The 20,656-nt window shown below is 46.9% G+C and overlaps 2 protein-coding genes across 2 annotated transcripts; both read left to right on the top strand.

The window, feature by feature from the left end:
- The first annotated feature begins 15,405 nt into the window (after window positions 1–15,405).
- Window positions 15,406–17,314, top strand: F4817DRAFT_179642 (mitochondrial phosphate carrier protein). The gene is made up of 7 exons (XM_049298329.1): window positions 15,406–15,472; window positions 15,529–15,832; window positions 15,916–16,119; window positions 16,216–16,635; window positions 16,691–17,036; window positions 17,095–17,124; window positions 17,198–17,314. Exons 2-7 carry the CDS (start codon window positions 15,585–15,587, stop codon window positions 17,204–17,206), a joined length of 1,257 nt encoding a protein of 418 aa, XP_049162976.1. The 5' UTR covers window positions 15,406–15,472; window positions 15,529–15,584; the 3' UTR covers window positions 17,207–17,314.
- A 466-nt stretch (window positions 17,315–17,780) lies between these two features.
- Window positions 17,781–20,654, top strand: F4817DRAFT_325565 (DUF654-domain-containing protein). The gene is made up of 2 exons (XM_049301782.1): window positions 17,781–20,324; window positions 20,468–20,654. Exon 1 carries the CDS (start codon window positions 17,926–17,928, stop codon window positions 20,224–20,226), a length of 2,301 nt encoding a protein of 766 aa, XP_049162977.1. The 5' UTR covers window positions 17,781–17,925; the 3' UTR covers window positions 20,227–20,324; window positions 20,468–20,654.
- Window positions 20,655–20,656: the final 2 nt, after the last annotated feature.

Raw genomic sequence — 20,656 nt, forward strand, 5'->3', positions numbered from 1 at the left:
TCAACATAAGCGCTGAGGCTCGCACGTCTCCAGCTGGCTATTGACAATACCAATCGGACCGGTGCTCAGCTACTACGCCTCGGTGACTACGTTTGTCGATACCATCGGAATTCGTAACATGGCAAACTCGTCATCAACGAGCCACATTAGCGATCCGCTTGAAACTCGTGGGTATGACAAGGCCATGCATTGTGTAATGGCACTCGACTGCTGCACCATCTATGGGGTATTCTCGATTCTTCAGCCTCACCAGATATCGCCAGCCCTCGGGTGCCATTTCCAAATTAAATCACTACATTGCTCGAGTTGTGATGCGTTGCAAGGCCTGTGTTCTAATGCGCCTACGTAAGTATCAACCTACAAAGTTGTTTACTTTACTACCTGGTGACATGGAAATGTCCCCTCACCCCCTGTTAGCACATTTTTACAAATTACCAGTGACCTATCATGCTAGCAAGCTAGGTTCCTCCCGTCCCCCAAGTAGTAATGGTATCGGACGAAGCACAGGACCGTTTCCGCGCTTGATTCAAGTCACCGAAGGAAGAAGGTCGCATGAAACCTTCCCTTTCGAGCAATGAGTAGATGGATGATTCGCCTACTTTGGACCTATCCTACATCCCAGTCGCTTAAAGACTGAAACAGGTCTAGAGAGCGTACGATCAACGGTGACCATTTTGATTCACCCCAACATACCGTGGGGGGTTTTCGATCGGGGATATGAGCTAATGACCGCATTCTCCCACATACCGTACCTTAGGTACCTAAGGTAAGAGGTTAATAAGCGTCTACGGGTACTCGCTGACATACTATCACTGCATCATCGCCATTGATGATTCAGACGCAGAGACGCATGTCATCAGACGTCTACACGTACTGTACAACATCAACCGCGTATTAGAATGCGAGGCTACGTTGATATTACGCGTAACTCGAGCTCGCGGAACGGTTATCCCGTCAGTCGTGCAGCCGTTCCGTACATCTGCTAGCTGACCGCATGGGCATCCCGTTCTAAGCAGACAATATTGCATGGCCATTAGCCACATTGCCGTCGTAGTCGTGCAGAGCATCTTGACCAACTAGATTCTCGGCAGCACGTTCTCGTGCTGTGCGAGCGGCTACACCCGCACTTGTGCCGTGGTTGTGGTAGCCTTTGCGCAAGGCGCGTCACAAGCCCGCACAATGGAATCTCCAAATTACTGTCTTAGGGTTATCAAGTATCTCGCAACAGGCGAATCTCGGTTCAACGAATCTGGATCCATTGCCTTGGGATATGCGATATATGCGTATATTGCTACGGGGGCTTTATGATAATTGACCACACACTTTTCGAAAATTAACACGGCTAAACTAATTAAGTAATTTGCAGCCCAACGCCAACTTTTATTAGCAGCCGTCTATTAGTTTGATGCGTCGTATTTGTTTAAGAGTCACCCTTCTTGTCGACCGCAGCCCTAACTGGGACGCCCTCGTGGCGCCGCATAAAAAAACGTACGTAGTATTTCAGATACCGGTGGGATTTCAAAGCTACTCCTACATAATACACACATGTATAGCTGCAACGACAGGGTTATTACCCTATTTCTGGTCTGATCTAACGGCCTAAGCCGTGTGAGTCAAGGCTTCTACATGATTGTACATAATTGGTTAAGCAAGCTCGGGTCATGAAAGGTCAAAATTCCATATGCAATGGCCATCGTCAGCCTTACCGTCGCATAGTCCGCTACTGGTCGACTATCGTGCGGGTTTCGCACGGGCTTTTATTTTTATCTGCATTTTCATTTTCGGCGAATTCTAGAAAAGCGTGGGTCAGCAACAGCAGCAGCAGCAAGCAACAAGGGCGTCGAACAGCTTGTAGCATGTTCGAATCGTGTAAATCGTGTAAATCTTGTGGCTCGATAACCGTCAGCGAGGCGTGGCGCGGTGGCTCGTGTTGCCCCTAATTTCGAAGCCATCTTTGTCAAATTATTGCTCGTTCCGTCTTCCCCTAGTTCCGCCGACCCGCTTATGGAGCTGACAATCCGACAAAACAACCAAGTTTCCCCCGTTGTCTTTAGGCCACTGTGCATAATCCGAACGGAAGACACTATGTATTGTGTTATAGTAATTGGAACGGGGACCATTAAAAACCAATAAAAGCATCACCTCCATCATGTACCTATGTATATTTATGTATGCGAATATGTATGTTGGTAGTAGAGACGAGGCTTACCTAATGCAAGCTCTTTAAGGTCGGGTTGAACTGTCATAGTTGCGTTACACCGCAGAAGAAAAGGGTCCTGACCTTAAAATGTATCCATGGCCTAAAGTTAGATGCGGAATACCTAAGTAAGTGCGACATGCCACTAGGACGCACTAAGGTACATACTACATTATATATTACATTATATATTACATTATATACTATGATAGATGTGATATATTATAATATTATCATATTATGATATTATCATATTATGATATTATCTCGCTACGTAAAATGTACTTGAGGGAGTAGCATGTATGTAGGTACCTGTCACCTAGGCAAGGTAACTAAGACAAAAGAAACAAACAAAGCGGCTCTCAGACACGATATATGACATCTCGCTTGGATGAATCTCGCCCATCTCTCAATCTCAACACGGAAGGAAAAACTAATGTTTCCCACCGCGGCTCAAGTGCTTGCCAAGTTTCAAGCAGACCCCAGACTTGCGGCCGGGTCGATTCCTAGTGCCAAAAGCAGGAAAGCATTCGAGAAAGATTCGAAAAAAAGAAGAGCCAGGTTGGGCCCTGCTTAGCGTAAGGGGAATATTACCGGTGTGGATCATGTTATTCCAAACGATAAGAGGATCTCCCCTTGAACAATGACCCCCTGTTGGGCGAAAGAAGAAAAGAAGAAGAAGAAGAAGAAGAAGAAGAAGAAGAAGAAGAAAAATCCTAGTTACTTCTCTAGAGAGAGAAAAATAATTTTGGAGCTTGGCCCCCCAGTCTGCATTGCTGTTCATTCAGTTGCAGCGTCAGTGTCAGGACTCAGTTGTGTACCAGTGGGTTTACCAGTGGTCAGCAGAGACCAAGACTCCAGCTTGGTGCGTCTCGGACACCGGGTACCCAATACTTTCGGAGGTGTACGACCAGTCAAATTCGCTTCTACGGCCAGCAACATCACACCATGTCCAGAGAATACTGAACACATCATTAGATGGACCCAAGAGGACCTGCAACTCTACATACATACCTACCTAATATGTAATGTGCATGTAGGTATGGAGTTGGTTTGTGGTGAGCTGGCTGGTCCACTTCAGTGCCTACGGACGAGCCTACGACGAGAATCGCCTTGTTTAGTGTAAAAATCCGGGAACACTTCAGCAAGCTCCTCGTCACCTAAACCTATATGGGTAATGGCTTATAGCAATGGGGAGCAATGGGAAAGGGAAACAATAAGGAAACAGGCTTAATTACTGCAAAGTATCATTGACAGCAAGTCATTGCATACATCAATGTACGGGAGGCCTAGCCTGTACATAGGTATGGTACTATTTTTTACTCATCGTTTCAATTTTTTTTTTCTTTCTTTTTCTTCTAATTTTTCCCGTTGGCTTTCCTTCGTATCTTGTAAATTACGTTGTTTTAATATTTCACGATTACTTTCTTTTTTGTTCCTCACTGAAATCTATAAATCTTACCCACTGTAATATTAAGTTAGGTACCTGGTTCTTTTTCTGGTCGTTTAGGTCATCCTGCTTGAGAGACGAGGTACTGGAATACATAGGCACATCGGGAGGTATGCATGTACACATGTACTTGTACCCATACCTCTCCCCCTGCACACAAGCACGCGGCTTGGCAAAGACCGTCAGAGTTCTTCCCTGATCACCCATTTCCGTATAAGCGTAACGGAATGTATTCATGTACCAAGTACCATAGCAACCCCTGTCCTTATTTTGTATTGCAAGTTTGGGAACTGGTAAATGAACCACATTTTCGACCCTTCCCCTTGGAAAAGGAATTAACACAGAAAAAAAAAAAAGAAGTACGGTACCTTCGTGGGCTGGGACTCAGCACAGGTCTAGTAGTACCCCCAGCTTTAGGAACGGGAATACTTATAAGATGAAATGACCCTTCCTACCGTTCCCAAAATTTCTTAAGATGAGAATCCTCTAACCATCTGAATTCTTTCCTTTTTATACAACTAATAACTCCTCGTTCTCTCCCTCAAATCAACATCTCATCATCCACTTTCATTACTTAGTCCTAAATAAACGTCTTGTTTTGGGACCATAAGGAGAAAAAAAAGGGAAAACCTCAGACTACATACGACCCATCCGAACCACGTCCTTGCGTACCTACATAATTCGGCGAACACCTCCGCTTGCACCGTTACTATTTGTACAACTTGTTCCAGTGCTATTCGTTGTGCTGCCTTAGCGATCGATCGACACCCTGCGTCGCTACAACGGTTTAAGCCTTGAAGATATTCAGCTCAACGCGACCTGCAAGGTACCTCAGGTGGCATACGCCCTGCTTCTGGTTTATACTAGAGCCCCATGCCGGGACAAAGACAATAACACGACAAAAATCCTATAATACCATAACTCTCCCGAAACCTGCGTCACTTTGCTTTTTCGAACAAAGCAACCCATACAAAGGACTAGGCTTCTACGCAGTATTCTCTGCTTGTCTCAGCTTCATAAGCCATCGATAGCTTCAGCTTCCAACATAATATCCCACTTGCAACATACACAGCCAATATTGGCCTGGACTGTGCTATATTAGGAACTACATACCAATATATATATCCTGCCGTCATCCCCGTTGACGCTCCCGGTGCTGACCTCAGATATTAATTGCGAACCATCTACACGAAAGAAGTACCTCTGGCTTATTTCTTGAACGACCTTGAAGTCTCCTGCTATTCGGCAACCATCCCAGCACCTGTTGCATCACCCGCCCCTACGTCTTCGCCAATCTTATTGCATCTAATTATCGCCCTGTACCTTCGGGATTCCCACAGTCGTTGCGTAACGACACCTGAAAATGTGAGTCAGATGCGCAGCCCCTAATTCCATTCTTTACTTCCGTTAGTTTCTATTTCCTCGGCCTTGAGCTGCGCAAGCTGGATAATGTGACCCTTTTGCGAACCATGGCGGCGGTGGTGGCTTACTCTGGAATACGTATTTCAACCATTGCGTTTATAAATATGTGCTGACTTCGTTCTCCTAGCTTTAAATTTTGCTCTCAGTACCCGTAATGATCAGCAGAGAATTCGAAATGGCCAACATGGGACGCGGAGCATACGACACAACTGGTGTCCCCAAGCCTCCCCCGAGGCCAAAGCCTCGATAAATCGCATCCTTTCGGATCTTTACGAGCAACTTACAAATATCGACTCCGATTTTTGGCTCTTCACATGCCGCCCACTATCGCGACTCTAAGCTACAAAGCTATTACCAGTCGCGGTAGTGAGCTTGCGCGATCATTTGATTGCGCGATTCCGACTACGACCGTTTAATGCCTTTTCTACTTCGATCTGTACACCAATTTTTTTGCGCGTCTTACGCTTGATTTACGGGCGACGCATTCCGATACGCATTCCGATACGCATTTTAATACATTGCATTCCGATCCAGTAAATCCTAGGCTCATCGCCACTCTAATTCCCAGCTGATTGGGCAAAGGAGCATCAGCACGGTTTTATGCGGCATTATGGGTATTTCAACTATCTTCAAACGGCGTTAACATTAGACGGAATTGGGTTCTCGTGGGATTTTCCAGATTTCGGATTTTTACTATCGGAAGTCATTGTTTTCGAGCACTTCGCATCGGACTTTACTCCGGCTTCAGTTGCGAGGTAGCACTAGACACATTTCTGAGAACAATCGCTTGTTCGGACTAGTGCTGCATTGTGGATGATTCGGGCCGCTAGACTTGGACCTTTCCTGGCATGCATTACCAGGAACCCAAATCCTATCCCTTGTGTCTTGGGACACATTTGTTGTTCTGAAACCCCGCCGACAACCGCTTCTTGCTGCCTGCTTCTCAAATATCCGTTTTTAATATTTCCATTCGGAGTCATTGGTTCAAGCAGCAAATGGTTTATTCAGGGGTAATTCTGAAAAGGGTTTAGGGATGGAATACAGAAAATTTTGGGTTTGAGATGGAAAAGAGCGGCCTGCATATAGACTTTGGTTTCCCCTTCAAATTTCTTTTGTTTCTCTACTCACCCGGCTTGGTTGTTCGCGAGGACTTCGGCCTGAGGTGTTGAGATCATGTACTATGATCAGGTTTGGAATTGGTCTTTTCGGAAAATGTACAGTGTATTGGGCAGCTCCCAAAGGGATGCTTGGGACACATTACACATTTGTTCTGTTTGAGGGTTGTTAAGCCACATCATTGGGCGCGCTGGGCTGGAACCAGGTTGATAGATACCCCCTGCTTAGACTGTACAGTACAGAGACACGATAGCTACACAGCGCCGGCATGAATCTTTTCGAAATGATGGATCTGATTCTTTTTACTACTTCGTTTGGCCTTTTTGTTTGATAACTGTGAATCATGAATTGGTGAAATGATTTATCATTACTGAGCCAGAGAGATTGCACCCGAAAATAGAACGGTTGTCTTGGATGGTGTTGACTTCGATGTCATAAGAGACCTGTCATTACGATCTGTTCGATGTTCTGTTTCATACCATCCGATACTCGTTGGGATCAATAGCCTCTGGTCTACCTAGTAGGGACGGATACCTGTCATTCGGAACGGAAATCTCATTTTCGGGATATTTCTTTTTTGCTTTTTCTTCTCCTTTCCATTCCCTGCCACAGCTTCGATGCGGGCGCACAATGCCCATGTGTCTCATCTCGTCATGCAACTATGCAAGATCTATTGTACATCCCATCCCGTCCCGAAGTCACTCTGTATTCAACCACTACCTACCTACATACGTAGGCCACTTACGAGTCCTGGTAGTGTCCTCGTACCGGGATCTGCCCGCGCAAACACTCACTCTCGGACCTCCTATATTCATTCTAACTCGTAAATTGACCCGGCAGCAGCAAGCGAGCAAGCAAACAAACAAACGGAAAACGTCACCGGTTAGACTATTGAATAGATTCCCAGCAATCAGATCTCCGGATCACACGTTTAGACCCCCCCCCTCTCCCCTCCTTTCCCGAAGCGTCGGGTCGCGTACAACAAACCTTATATTACCCCATTTTAAGTGAGATATTTCATCCCGTGTCGTGACTTTCTTTTATCGTCTAGACGGATATTGTATATTGGAACCAGAGGTGATTTGCCCTTTAGGTACCTATGTTTGAGTAATCAGGATAATGATATTCTAGAGAGAGAGAAAAAAAAAGGGGGGGGAAGCTGCTCGATGACCTCACTGGGGCTGCTCTTAATAAGGGTCTCGATGTATTTTTTCTCTCTTTTTTTTTTTTTTAGAAACATTACCAGTCACTGCAGCTGCCTAGGCACAACGAGCTGCGAAGCTAATGCAAGCTTAAAGGGAGGTTACGCCCTCGAAGTGTTCCCAGCGACCGTTCCGTCGGGTCGTCCACTTAGCTTGGAGGAAATGATAAGGGGAAGTGGAGACCCCCGTCTCGGGAACGACCGCCCTAATTCACGGTACCTTCCACTAACCTTACACCTTACAGGCAGGCTCGGCTTATTCTTTTTTTTTTTTTTTTCGTCTTTTGTCATATTTCTTTTCTTTTCTTTATTGCTGTCCCTGACCGTCTCATTTCGAAATAAAAAATTTCTCTCGCCCAACGATCCATCCCATTCCATAAGATTATATTGATCCGGGCTGCGCCTCTGCCAACGTTGACTGACTGACTGACTTACACTGGGTTTTACTTTACGTTCGGCGACCTCATGCGCAAGTGTTTAGAATACGGCCGAGTTTTTTTGCAAAAAAGGCACCGAGGCAGTAATAATATAACACATACTATTAGAAACACTATCTCGTCGCATTCCATTCGGGTCTCGGTCTCGTCAAAAGAAGAAAAAAGTTCTCGGCACGGGGACACACAATCCTATATTTACTCTACGTACCTATCTATATGCGTACATTACCTATGTGTATGTACATTCGGTACATGGATGCAGCCCAGTGGCTTGCGTCAATATGACATAGGGTACAATGCATCAGGGCGCGTTCCCCGTACACGGTACTGCGCCCTTCCCGCGTTCGAAAGGCCGCTTTCCCCTGCAGTAGTCTAAGACGGGAAATTTCGAAGAAAAAAGATCCCTGGACCGTTCAAGGTTGCTGCTGCTGCTACATACTGCTGCTGTATGCTATGCTATGCTATGCGAATCCCGCTAGCTGCGACGTTGAGAAATGCATAATGCATCATTATCCCATGGCCAAATGCCATGACTCCCCTCCCTCCAGGGATGGTTGATCATTACGCCGTACACTCGCACACTCACACACACTCGTAAAAATAAAAAAAACGAGATATCTTGTGTAATCTGATTGTTCAATTCACAGCCCGCGCGAATTCCAGAAATAGGCCAATCCAGCTTCCCATTTTCGGATGCTGTCCCATCTTCCGCCGTGGGGGGGGCCACCACCAGAGGGAAGAAGGGAGATTTGGGGGTGGTCATCCGCCCCGTCCAGGCTGGCTAAGGTTCCTGAGGATCGATCGATCCTCACTCACGAGAGCGATGTAGTCGCCGGTGCGGCCTTTCGGGCTTGCAAGGCACCCGTGTACGTGTTGTATTGTATAGGTATACAAACAGCATGCGATCCTCGCCTTCCGAATGCGAGCCGGGAAATGAGCTTTTTCGTGATTTTGCGGCTCGCCCGCCTTCTAGGATCTAGACGAGCGAGATTACTATGAACTTCTTTTCGGTTCTGGCTTTCTACCTGCACTACATACGCTGCGCCAGGCTGATACTTTTTTTCTTTGTTTTCTTCTACGTAAGCATCCCGCCGCAACTTCATGTTGTGACAAGTCTTATTTTAGACGCCTACTTCTTCATCCCCCCTTTTACCTTCTGCAGCCCCAACGGGATTTCTACCACACACACACACACACACACAGACACATTTGCCGGTCATCTGATGGTGATAATGATGACCACCACGTGTGACGCGTGCGTGCCGTTCCGACGCGGCCGCGCCACCGAGGCAATATGCAGCAGGTATACATAGGTAGGTAGCTATATTTTTCTAGTATTCGTGCGAATAGGCGGGCTGGATAATTTTATTTCTTCAACAGGGCGGGCGGAGGATCTTCCCGACACGACCAATTCGTGAGAGAAATTTCCTCTTACAGAACTCGTTGGCCCCCTGTGCTACCCTACTAGGCAGGCAGGAGGGCGGCGGGCGCTCGAAGGATGGGAAATAAGAACAAGGGGTGGGAAATTTGCACAAACGCAGAAATTTCGTGCTGGGCTTTTTTTTTGTCTTTCCGATTTCTGCAAACGCTTCCCGTCTCCTGCCTAGAGTTACAGTTACATACATACGTATAGGTATTAATATATTAATACATACGTAGTATATATACCTCATAGGTAGGCAGGCTGAAGGAGGCGGAGGGCTAGGCTTGGGTACGACGGCACGTGTAACTGCGCGTAATAACTGGCGGAGAGATGCGATGCGATGCGATGCTATGCGATGCTACGGCGCCCCCAATATATACTTATGTAGTAGCAGCGTAGGTAAGTAGACATACATGCATCTCTCCCACGCCCCCCCTCTCCCCCAGCTCAGCCCTCCTTTTCCCGACTGCGCGCCGAAATCCCGACCGATTGGATGTGACGGTTTCCACGCGAGCGGCGATGCATGCGCGCGCATCTGTCCTGTCCTGTCCTGCCCACGTTGCAACGTGGTCTCTCGCAGCCGTCCCTGCAGCAACGTATGTACGTATGTACGTCTCCACGGGTCCTGAGCCACGCCGTCGGATCTTCTGGGGAGAGAGAGAGATTAGAAGTTTGTACATGTCCCTACCAACCACCAACCTACCAACCAACCAACCAACCTAATTTCCTAGCGCCTTTTTGTTTGCGTATGAGGGGAAAGATGAGATGGGATAGATAGATAGATAGATTAGGTAGGCAAACAGGTGTCTAGGTTAGTGTTGTTAAAGGGACATGGGATTCGGCCACGTGTTGCTCTTGTGCGACGACACCTTCGCTCTTATACCGGGATCATCCTCGGTAGCCGAGCCGTGCCGTGCCTCCTTGCGTCAGAGTTCAGATAAAGGTATCCTACTCTACTCTACTCTACTCTATTCTAAACTTCGCTGTCCTTCCATCGTGGGTTCGGGGGGCGCTCGGCCCCGGGTGTGACAGCGTAGGTAGTTCGTGTTTACATATTGCGCGGGTGACGCGACGTCACGTACGGGTAGGGAGGAGTCGATATGACGTATACTGAACCATAGAAGCCGTGCGGCTCCGACGTGTTCGTCTATCTACATAGTAACGATCGGTTGATTCGGGCTCGGTCTGGTTGCTGGGTTGCATCGTGGGGTGTGTATGTAGGTACATATGTCTGCCTCGAAGTATCTGCTACAATGGAAGTCTAGATGAGAGCGCCCTGAGGGATGTACTCTACGGACCTGCGACTTTTATCCTATTCGGTTAGGTAGTGAAGTGTTGATTGATTGATTGATTGATTGATTGGCTGTTTGTCGCCAATAGGAGATATGATACGGTGTTCAGGACGGCTATTGGAGCGTAGTTATTACTCAGACGTCACCGAAGATTAAAGATGCGCAGCTAGGCTACGGATATGGATATGGATATGTCTAAGGGAGGCCTCGGAGGGTAGTTCATGGATGCTTATTTGAGGGATAGCAGTAACAAGCCACGATGATGCGTATTAGTGTGCTGGAAGCAATTCGACGGTAATGATGGATTGTCGTTGGGAGAACTTGAGAAGTAGGTACACATCATAGTAAGTCAATGTAACTACATGAAATAGAGCCGCATGTTTGTAGTACTTATTGAAGTATACCCTAGGTATCATCTGAGGTCCGTCCTAAAGTAGACGGGTACTTGATTATGAGGTTTAACTGCTGACAGCAGCCTGCTCAACTCTTCTGCTTATACTGTTAGTCTACTGTAACCATCTTATTCCCTTTTACTAAGCCATATTCTTTGAGTCAGCAAGCTAAATAGTACCGTAGGCATAATCCGTGTTAATCCCGTCTGTCTAGTGGGTATATATTGGAAGTGCGTGAGATATTGATGACAGAAGGCTTCTAGAGGTATGTTCTATGATGACAACGACGTGAGTAGGTCTAGTATAGGTTCTTAGCTAGGTACGGGAACATAAGTTTGGAAGGTAGTTGTCTTGTACATGCAAACTGCCTTTCAATTAGGATATTCTATAATCGGGATACACGAGCAGAAGACTAAATTATAGCTTTACTATACAAGCAGGGTTGTGTCTATGAGTATAGAAGTAGAAGCTGGAACTCGTGCACCTTTGATGTGTACTCTCTCTGATGGTTTCATCAACTTTATATCTTGGTACGAAGTCAGGGGCTTGATACATCTCCTTTTAGCACCTTCAGTGTGTTAAGCACAAGATCACCACAAGTTAGCCCCTTAGAAAAGCGGAAACCTGTAGATATTGATTATAAGCTTTCTCGCGAAATCCCCTATAGAGCGCCTTACTTTACTAGACCTTCGTCACTGTAATTATATCTCTATAACTAGCAACGGCCTACTTACACCCTTATAGTCAAGTGCAGTTTACTAACCTCACTGTGGTCGATCAAGATTATGATGGGCTTAAGAATGAATCTTGGTAGACGAGAATCGGGAATGATAAATTGTTTTTGAGATCTTGTACTATAAGAACCCTTTAGGAAACCCTCACGTACTATATCAGTCTAAGTGTAGAAAAGGGGTAGCGGTCTACCACCAACTAAGAGTATAGAGAAGAGAGTTGGGATGTACGAAACTATTCTACACCAATATCGGTTTTGTATTTCAAGTATTCTCGTCTTCGGTACTATATCCCATTCCCAAAGTTTAGATTATTCGTTACCTAGAACTAGTGGCTATCTAGAATACCATGGGCGAACCTATTATATGAGATACGCGAGCTAGCCTAGTGTTTCGCTGTGATAGAAATGTTGAATAGAGGTGTAATTAATCTAGAGATGTTTGATTAGGTACTATATAGAGCTCCCCTGTGCCCGAAATTCGCATTCCGGCTCCTGGTCACACTTGTCCCGGCTGGTACGGCTATAAATACGTAGTCAATGTCTCTTGAATCCTTCCTTGGGGGTAGCCAACAGATGGCCAAGGAAATGTTCGTTCATATATTCCAGGCACCTTTGATACATAGTCCCGCAGGGCTAGGCGTTAAAACGTATCTAACTCCTGGGCTATATCGACTAGTTACCTAAGACTACGAGCTCTTAGCTATACCAGTGGTCGGGTCTTGATGAGGTTCATAGGTCCTCGCATTTCCACAGAGCTGTGTTCTTATTACTCACTCCTATGCTCGCACAGCGCAACCTACCGAAGTATCTTCTGTGACAGTGAGCTATGATTTTACTTCGTCCGGGAATAGTTCCTCGTTCCCATAAGTAGATCCTACGTAGTGATGCTCCATCACTACTGTATGGCCCTCTACTAAGTCCCCTCTTGCTAAGGCACGGCTCTTGACCTCATCACTGACGTCCTGCCTTCTTACGGTATAACCAACTCCTGTGTCCTTCGTAGAGTGCCGTATTGATGCAATTACACTAGCAACGCCCCAATAACAACTCGACATAGCAACGCAGGCCAGTATCGTAACTGGAGTCGGTCAGTGATATGCATGCACTGACTTCAGCATTCCAAACGCATGGGCAGTCTAGCAGAGAAACAAAGTAGACATCTAATGAGCAGGCTGAACCAAAGTAGAGATAACTTCCATCTTCTTATACATCACCAGGCTAACAGTCACGATAACGCGACTCAATTAGTAACTGCAGCCACACACACACATTACACTTACCTAACAGCAAACCCCCAACCCCACGAGTTCGCAAACGCGGTCAACCCAACACCTCCCCAAGGTGAAGCGAAAACGGAACCAAGTCAACCTGGGGGACCTGACCGCATTTACACTACACCACGCTACACACCCCAACTCACCGGCCTACTGCATACATAGTCTTGCTTGCTAGTGTAGCTCGACCCCGTAAAAAGGGGGCCATCACATGTCGTTCCAGAAGCTTCACCCACACATTGCAAGGTCCGCCTATGTAGGTATCTACGGCCCACGTCTCCACCTCGAAAAGGAACTATGTTGGGGATAGCGGCTCGCATGCATGGGAACCACACATGTACATACGTCCGAAAGAGAAAAAGAAAGAAAGAAAGAAAGAAAGAAAAGCAAAAGATGCCTATTGGGGAGCTTTCTTCCTCCCCCAGACAGCACGTGGCGAGTGGACCGGCTAGCTATGCATACACATCGTTCCGACCGCGTCTGGCCAAATCGCTGGGGCCGACGATATCGGATGGAGGTAGTTCGGGATCGCCTGGCTGTTGTTACTGGGGTAACATTACGAGAAATCATGAATATTTACGTGTGCCAACAAAGGAACACAAAAAGGGCTCCTCTTATTGGTGGACAGAAAAAATAAAGTAGGGATTCTCGTGGCACGTTCACGGATTTATGGGTATTCTCAATCATTGTTCCCTTTTGTCTTCTACTTACATATATAGCTAGACTACCGATAGAAGGGTTATTTGTGACGTAGCGCCTCCACCAAAAAGACTCTAGACCTACCTAATGGACGAGTTAGTAACACGGGTAATCTTCTTTTGGTAGGATTTAACCAAAGAACGAAGAGCAACCGGTATTTCCTAGTTGCCACTCTAAAATTGCCACGATATCGAAGCCAAGTAGCGACATCGTACCCTATGTATGTATGTTAGAAAGTTGAGCCTGTCATACATTTTGCGACAGCATTTGTCGTTTTGCGACTCGTAACGTAACTGAAACCGTGCCGCTCCGAGAGGCGCATGATATCGACTGGAACATAGACCCGTGGCTGACGTGACGCTGCTCCTTTGCGGATCTGGTTTTCGACTCCTTTGGGTTTGAAGAACGCCTGACATATGTACATACAGACCGAGAAGGTTCAAGAGTCTCTAATAGTTCAAGAGTCTCTAATAATTTTCGGCTCTAGACGGAAAGATGCCATAGCAATTCCCAATTCGGGCCACGTCGCTTTGATGTTTGATCCACCCCGGGGCCTTTAATTAAAATATGCTCCAACACTGCCTTCAGACCTATTTGTATAGTTGCGGGGCTAAGCAGGAGACAGGAGTTCGTAATCTTCATATCTCGGTAGTCTCGGTAGCGCGCCGCGTTGGCTCCGGTTGGTGACTCGCTAGTTGGTACCATTCAAACAGTGGATGATAGTATTGACACTACTGTAGAGATAAGCAAAAATAAGCTTCCCCAGTCCCCATGACCGGGTGCGGCCAACTTAGTGAGACCTACCTCTTCGGTTGAATGATTCAGCCAGGTGACTTATACCCAAATGCTTGGCAATTTAGCCTGACTAGCAACATTCCTAACTAGGTGTTCCGTCTCGGTCTAGATTAGAGCCGGCTTCATGCCGAAAATAAGTCGGGGCGGAACGGGAGTTTGTGGGTACCCGGTGCTTTAACTTGAGCCGAATCCACTTTATTTGTCTAGACTCGTGAATCAAACAATTTGGGATTGGCAAATTACGGGTGATCGGAGTCTTACCTAATAGACCTAACAAAGACCCCTGAAGTTGATCCTTTCTATTCTTCCTTTTCTGCCCTTATTTTCTTCCCACACCGGCACACCCAACCCACGCTGCTTCGTGGGAGGCCCACTTGCACATGCTCCCTGCTTCAAAGCCTCGATACCCGTGTTTGTGCTTCAAAGAAATTGCAGTAAATTGCCAATAAGACGTGACAAAGGCGAAACAAGCTTTCTTAAACCGGGGCGAATTCAACCTAGTGGCGTGACTTTCCGATCTGTCAGGCCACTTTGTCAGCCTAAAGACCCCTAAAAATGGAATCTCTTCCTTTCTTTTATGCCCATTGGCGCCAGAGCTTCCCAATCTAGCCACGACACTCTCCCCAGGTAGAGTATCGTAATAAACATTCTGTCACATTCGGTCCTAGTTGCCGAAGTCGGTCTCGCTTTTCGTGGACAGAATTTGACCGAGGTGAAAAAATTCTTCGGGAAAACCCTCCACGAGGGATGATGAAATCCTGAACAGGGGTTCGCGACGGTTTATCTACGAGTTTTTCTCGTGCTGCTGTCCTGTTTGGTAGACCGTAATTCTTTTTTCCCATTTTTCCCATTTTTCTGCTTTATCTCCAGTTTCCTTTGTAAATTTTCTGGGATTATCCGTATAATTAAAAATATCGGCTAGACAATATTAGAATACCTAGACGGAGTCCTCATAGATTCGACATCCTACGGCTCTAAAGGCGCACTACATAAAGGTGCACTGCTCTCTTTATCGCGATCCTATTACCTCCAAAGTTCACTGTATGTCGCCGACCTCTCTTCTCACTCTTTTCATGTTCTAACCTAGTCTCCCGCAGACGATACTTGCTGGAAGAATATTCGAAATAGAACCAACGCCCTCGCCGACGCCAAAATGATCATCACGCGTCTTATCTCCCTGACGAACTTTGCCGTCGCTTCGTCCGCGCTTGGCTTCCAGGTTTTTGTCCTGTACCCGTGGCATATCCAGCTGGACAACTCGTTTGAGGAACTAAAGAAGGAACATCTCAGGGTTCTGGATGCGGTTAGGGAGGTCGCGAAGGAGGTTGACCCGGATTCGAGGAAAGGGGTGGCCGACTCCATCTTGGGACGCTTGGGAATGAGCGCTTTCAGTGTCAAAAGGTGACTTCAATTTTTAGCAAGCATGCAGTAACGATGATTGTCTTACCTAAACGAGATTGATACTTATGCCATCTCTTCCACAGTTTGTTTTTGCCTAAGCCAGAATCTCCCGTTACCCTCAGTGTTTTCGACAACAGTAATCCTGTAAAATATGTCGCAGACGGCGTCGCCAGTATTCCTCCCCTGTCGATAAGCTCAGGGATGAAATTTTCGGAGGTCGCAAGATACGCCTTCTCGGGAGCTATCTGCTGTTCATTTACTCATGCCCTACTGACTCCAGTCGATGTGTAAGCCAAAATGATTTCGCATATTGGACATTGCCAATAGGAAAAGATTGAACGTTTATATGTTGCGCCAAGAAAGCTGATGCATTAGGTACTCAGGGTCAAGACCCGGGTTCAGCTCGAACCAGTTAAATATAATAGAGGCCTAGCAGGCGGAATGCGCCAGATCGTCGTTAATGACCGTGCTGGAGCCCTCTTGACGGGATTCGGACCGACGGTGACGGGATATTTCCTGCAAGGAGCATTCAAATTCGGCGGCTACGAATTTTTCAAAAGACAAACGAACGACTTTCTAGGGCCGGAGAAAGCGGCTGCAAACCGGAATGCCGTATACCTTGCCTCCTCTGCTGCGGCCGAATTCCTCGGCGACATTCTGCTTTGCCCATTCGAGGCTGTTCGCATTAGATTAGTATCCCAACCTTCATTTGCTCCTAACATGCTGTCCGCATTCGGTAGGATGGTCAAGCACGAGGGAATGGCTGGCCTTTACTCTGGGTTCATGCCGATAGTGTTGAAGCAGTAAGCCTGTTTTGGTATCATTTGTAACCGTGTCATATAATTGACTTCAGCATAGGGTCCCGTACACGATGGCGACGTTTGTGGTGTATGAAAAGGCTCTCGAAGTAGCGCATTCCTGGATCAACAAAGAAACAGCATCGAACACAGCACTTTCGGGAGTAAACCTCGGTTGCGGTCTTATTGCGGGTATGGCAGCCGCGATAGTTTCGCAGCCCGCGGATACGGTGTTGAGCAAGATCAACAAGGAAAAGGGGCGACCAGGTGAAGGAACTGCGCGACGTATCTTCAACATCGTCAGTCAGCTTGGCCTACGCGGAAGCTACGCCGGTATTGGACCTCGGTTGGTCATGGTGGGAGGTATGACGGCCGTCCAGTTCGGAATCTACGGCCACATCCAGAGAGTACGATCCCTTATTGCTATTTCTGTGTGATCCAGCTGAGAACTGACGATTAATGTAGGCTTTGGGCGCGACCAAGAGCACCACCGAAGTTAAGCAAGAAAAGCCTAAGGTTACGGAGGTAGTTAACCTCCTACAAACCGCGAAGTATTAATGTCAAACAGGATAACTAACTTATACGTGCGGTATTAATACCTGTCGTATAAATTTCACCGAGGACTGGATGATGCTGGCATCTCCGGTATTTTATCCTAGCGCAACGTTGTGCGTGTGATACTGAACAGATGTCATGCGAAAACGATTGAGCATGAATTTAATAGATCCGATGTTTATTTTGTATATATATTAGATATAGAGTTAAGAGGATAAAAGGATTCAGGTATATAATTTAGAGTAGAATAATAAAAGGAGGCTTGATAGTATAGTATAGTTGTGTTGCGTAATGGTGTCTCGCTCCTTCAAGACAGATGATGAAAAGTATGAAAACGAAGGTATATCGACAACTGTCAAAGCAAGAGAGCAAAAAGTAAAAGCGCAAAATGAGGGAATATAGGTATGTACCTACCTTACCTATGCAGCATGGGGTAGGTAAAACCTTCTCTGTTATAGGTAACCTGTAATTCGTGCAAGAATGAATACGTAGAAGTAGCAGCCCCGCCTTGAAGTTTATTTAAGAAGTACCTCACCTTAGGTAATTCGTACCTTACATCACCTATGATCGCCACCTTGTTCGGCCCCACCCCCACTATCAATTACATAGCAAACGGTAAATCTTTTGAGTCAACGGTCAACAATCAACATTGCCTCTCCAATATTTCCAGCGCATTATTCCACGACGCTATTCCTTTATCCAGGCCCCAATCTTACTATTCGAGTACCTCGAGAATATAGAATGTCGAGCAGACAGTTAAGAAAACTTCAAAAGCAGAAAGAGCTAGAAGAGCTCCAGGCGAAGAATTCTCTCGAGGAGGACGACGAACCGAGTGACGATGACCGGCCCGTCCAGAAACCGAGAGCAAGCGCATTCTCCGGATTTGCAGCGCTTAGGGACCAAGATGATCAGGATGAGGATTCCGACCACGACGCGAAGGAAGACGAACTAGTAGAGGCTACAACAAAGCCAAGTGTCGAACCCAGCCGTACCGATGCGCCTAAGAGCTCATCGAAGAAGAACAAGAAAAAGAAGAAGAAGGCTAAGAAGCAAGATGGCGCTCCCGTTAAGGCTGAACCCATTGCGCAAAGCGGACTAGACGAAATTGATCAAGCGCTAAGGGAGCTCGAGCTTTCTAACCCTGGAAAAGAAAACGACGATGATTTTCAACTGAACATTGTCAAGCCTTACGAGCGAATTTGCGAACTCCTAAGCATCAATGCGTATCACCTTAGAGTAATCAATGAGATGAGCAACCTATTTGGTCGAGAAGCTATCGCTGCCGCTCAGATCGAGGAGCAAGAACAGACGCGTACTAGAAGACAAAGGCAGCCGTTACCCCAGCAAGTTGACTTGGAAACCTACCTTAAGGGGGTACCGGGGAAGGGCTTGCCTGAAGTAACGCTGCGACGGAACCCCTTTTTGGCTGGCAAGGAAACATGGCCACGTGCTTCTACGGAGGGCCTGACTATGGAACAGTTCAAGGAGGAAAAGGAGGGAGTGGCTTGCCTGCCGGGCACTATTGAGTTCCGCTTTGCGCACGATACATACTACAACAGGTTGGAAAATGCGTTCTTTGACCTCGTTCAGATGTACGATCCTATGCATATAGTGCATTTTCTACATCTGCATCCGTATCACGTCTCCAGCCTTATCCAAGTTAGCAGAATCGCAAAACAAGACCAGAATTCGGCGCTTTCTGCAGACTTATGCGAACGAGCCCTTTTCACCTTCGGCCGAGTCTCGCTATCGACTTTCCGACAGAAGATAGAGCAGGGAAAAGCGAGATTATCGTTCAACCGCCCGGAGAACCGACAGTTTTGGTTGGCTGGATATCATTACCTTAAGAATCTAATCATGAAGGGCACCTACAGGACGGCACTGGAATGGGCGAAGCTTTTACTAAGTATAGATCATACCGATCCGTACGGGGTTATCCACTTTATCCACCCACTCGCCATACGGGCACGCGAATCAAAGTGGTTCATTGACCTTTGCGATTCGGAGATTTTAGATGTAAATCATGCGGCACAAGACGGTCAAGATTACATTAGGCAGACTCTCGTACTAGCTAGACTCCAACAAAAGGACATGGCTGGCGCTAAAGCATTGTTGGTCGAGGGCATGGAGCGCTTGCCTTGGCTGTATAGCTATCTCTTCAAAGCACTCAACTTGGATGTTCCCAAGATCATATGGGGCATGCAACCGCGCAACCGAGATGAGGAACTTCATACAAACGTCTACATCCATCAGACAAAACCATTATGGGATAACACTCAAGCAATATCTCTTTTGAAAGAGGTAGCGGCTGAGGCGAAGAGGGCGGACGTCAACAAAACGCTCCCATCCCCACCTACGGTTGGAGTCAATCTTGCACGATTTGTCTTCCTACTAGAGGTTCCCTCTTTGATAGGACTGGTACCGCGCGACTTGCTAAATACGTCAGTTAATTGGGAATTTGACCCGCTCCCACCTCCTCTCGAGCAAAACATCTTCTCGTACGATTCGCAGAAGCAGCCGTGGACTCCCTCACAACTTGAAGATCGACTTAGGGCTGGCCTCGAGCAAGGCGATCGCCGACAGCTTATGCGAATATTAGCCCAGGCAAGACTGGCCGGTGCACCTGAGGATATTCAAGCGGATCTCGAACGGGCCATCTTGGAGGAGGCCGACGGTGTAGGTGGAAATCACGACGACGGCGGTAATGATGATGGCGAAGCGAGTGAGTATGCATTTGAAGAAGGCGGGTCTCAGAATGAAGCTTCTCTTGGCGGCTGGTCAACAATCTTCCAGGCCGTCATGAACCTATTCGATACGGACGAAGGTGCTGCCGATGATTTCAATATGCCCAACGGGCCCTTGGGGCATATACCTGGTACTATGCCCGGAACATGGCAGGATGAGGACTCAGACGAAGAGGGGACGGATGACGAGATGCCTCCTTTAATACCTTTGAGAGACTCGACTAATCCTAGAGAGCCTGGAAATGAAGCGGGTAATGCCGGGGATGGAACGGACGACGAGATGCCAGGATTAGTGTAAATCCGGTATGGCCTAGTTCGATTGGTACGAATGGGCATAGTCGTGAGATGCTTCTGGGATATGGTATCGGTATTCGATGAATGTATGTGTAAATAGATCTAGCGTGCCACCCATTACTACAGTTCCTGCAGGACGAACACATGCGGGAATGGGGATCACGTAGACCATGAGGCAATCACTGCACAGAATAGGCCGCTGACTTTAGGCGTGAGTACAAAAGTACTCGGTAATGTGTACATACATGTGGAAATCGGCTTCTCGATGTCTATATTTAGTAAGCTGTGACACTTCATCCGTCTGCCTATGATTTAGGTTTCTAATTTTTAATTTTGCAATGAGCAAGTTTTCTTTCTCTCTCTTCGTAATCAAAACTCAGGTCCGGTTTCATATCTGGATGAAAAGAATAGGGGGTGGAGGATGGGAAACTTGC

The sequence above is a fragment of the Daldinia loculata genome, assembly GCF_022478755.1.
Source record: "Daldinia loculata strain CBS 113971 unplaced genomic scaffold F4817scaffold_4, whole genome shotgun sequence".
Classification (NCBI taxonomy): Eukaryota; Fungi; Ascomycota; class Sordariomycetes; order Xylariales; family Hypoxylaceae; genus Daldinia; species Daldinia loculata.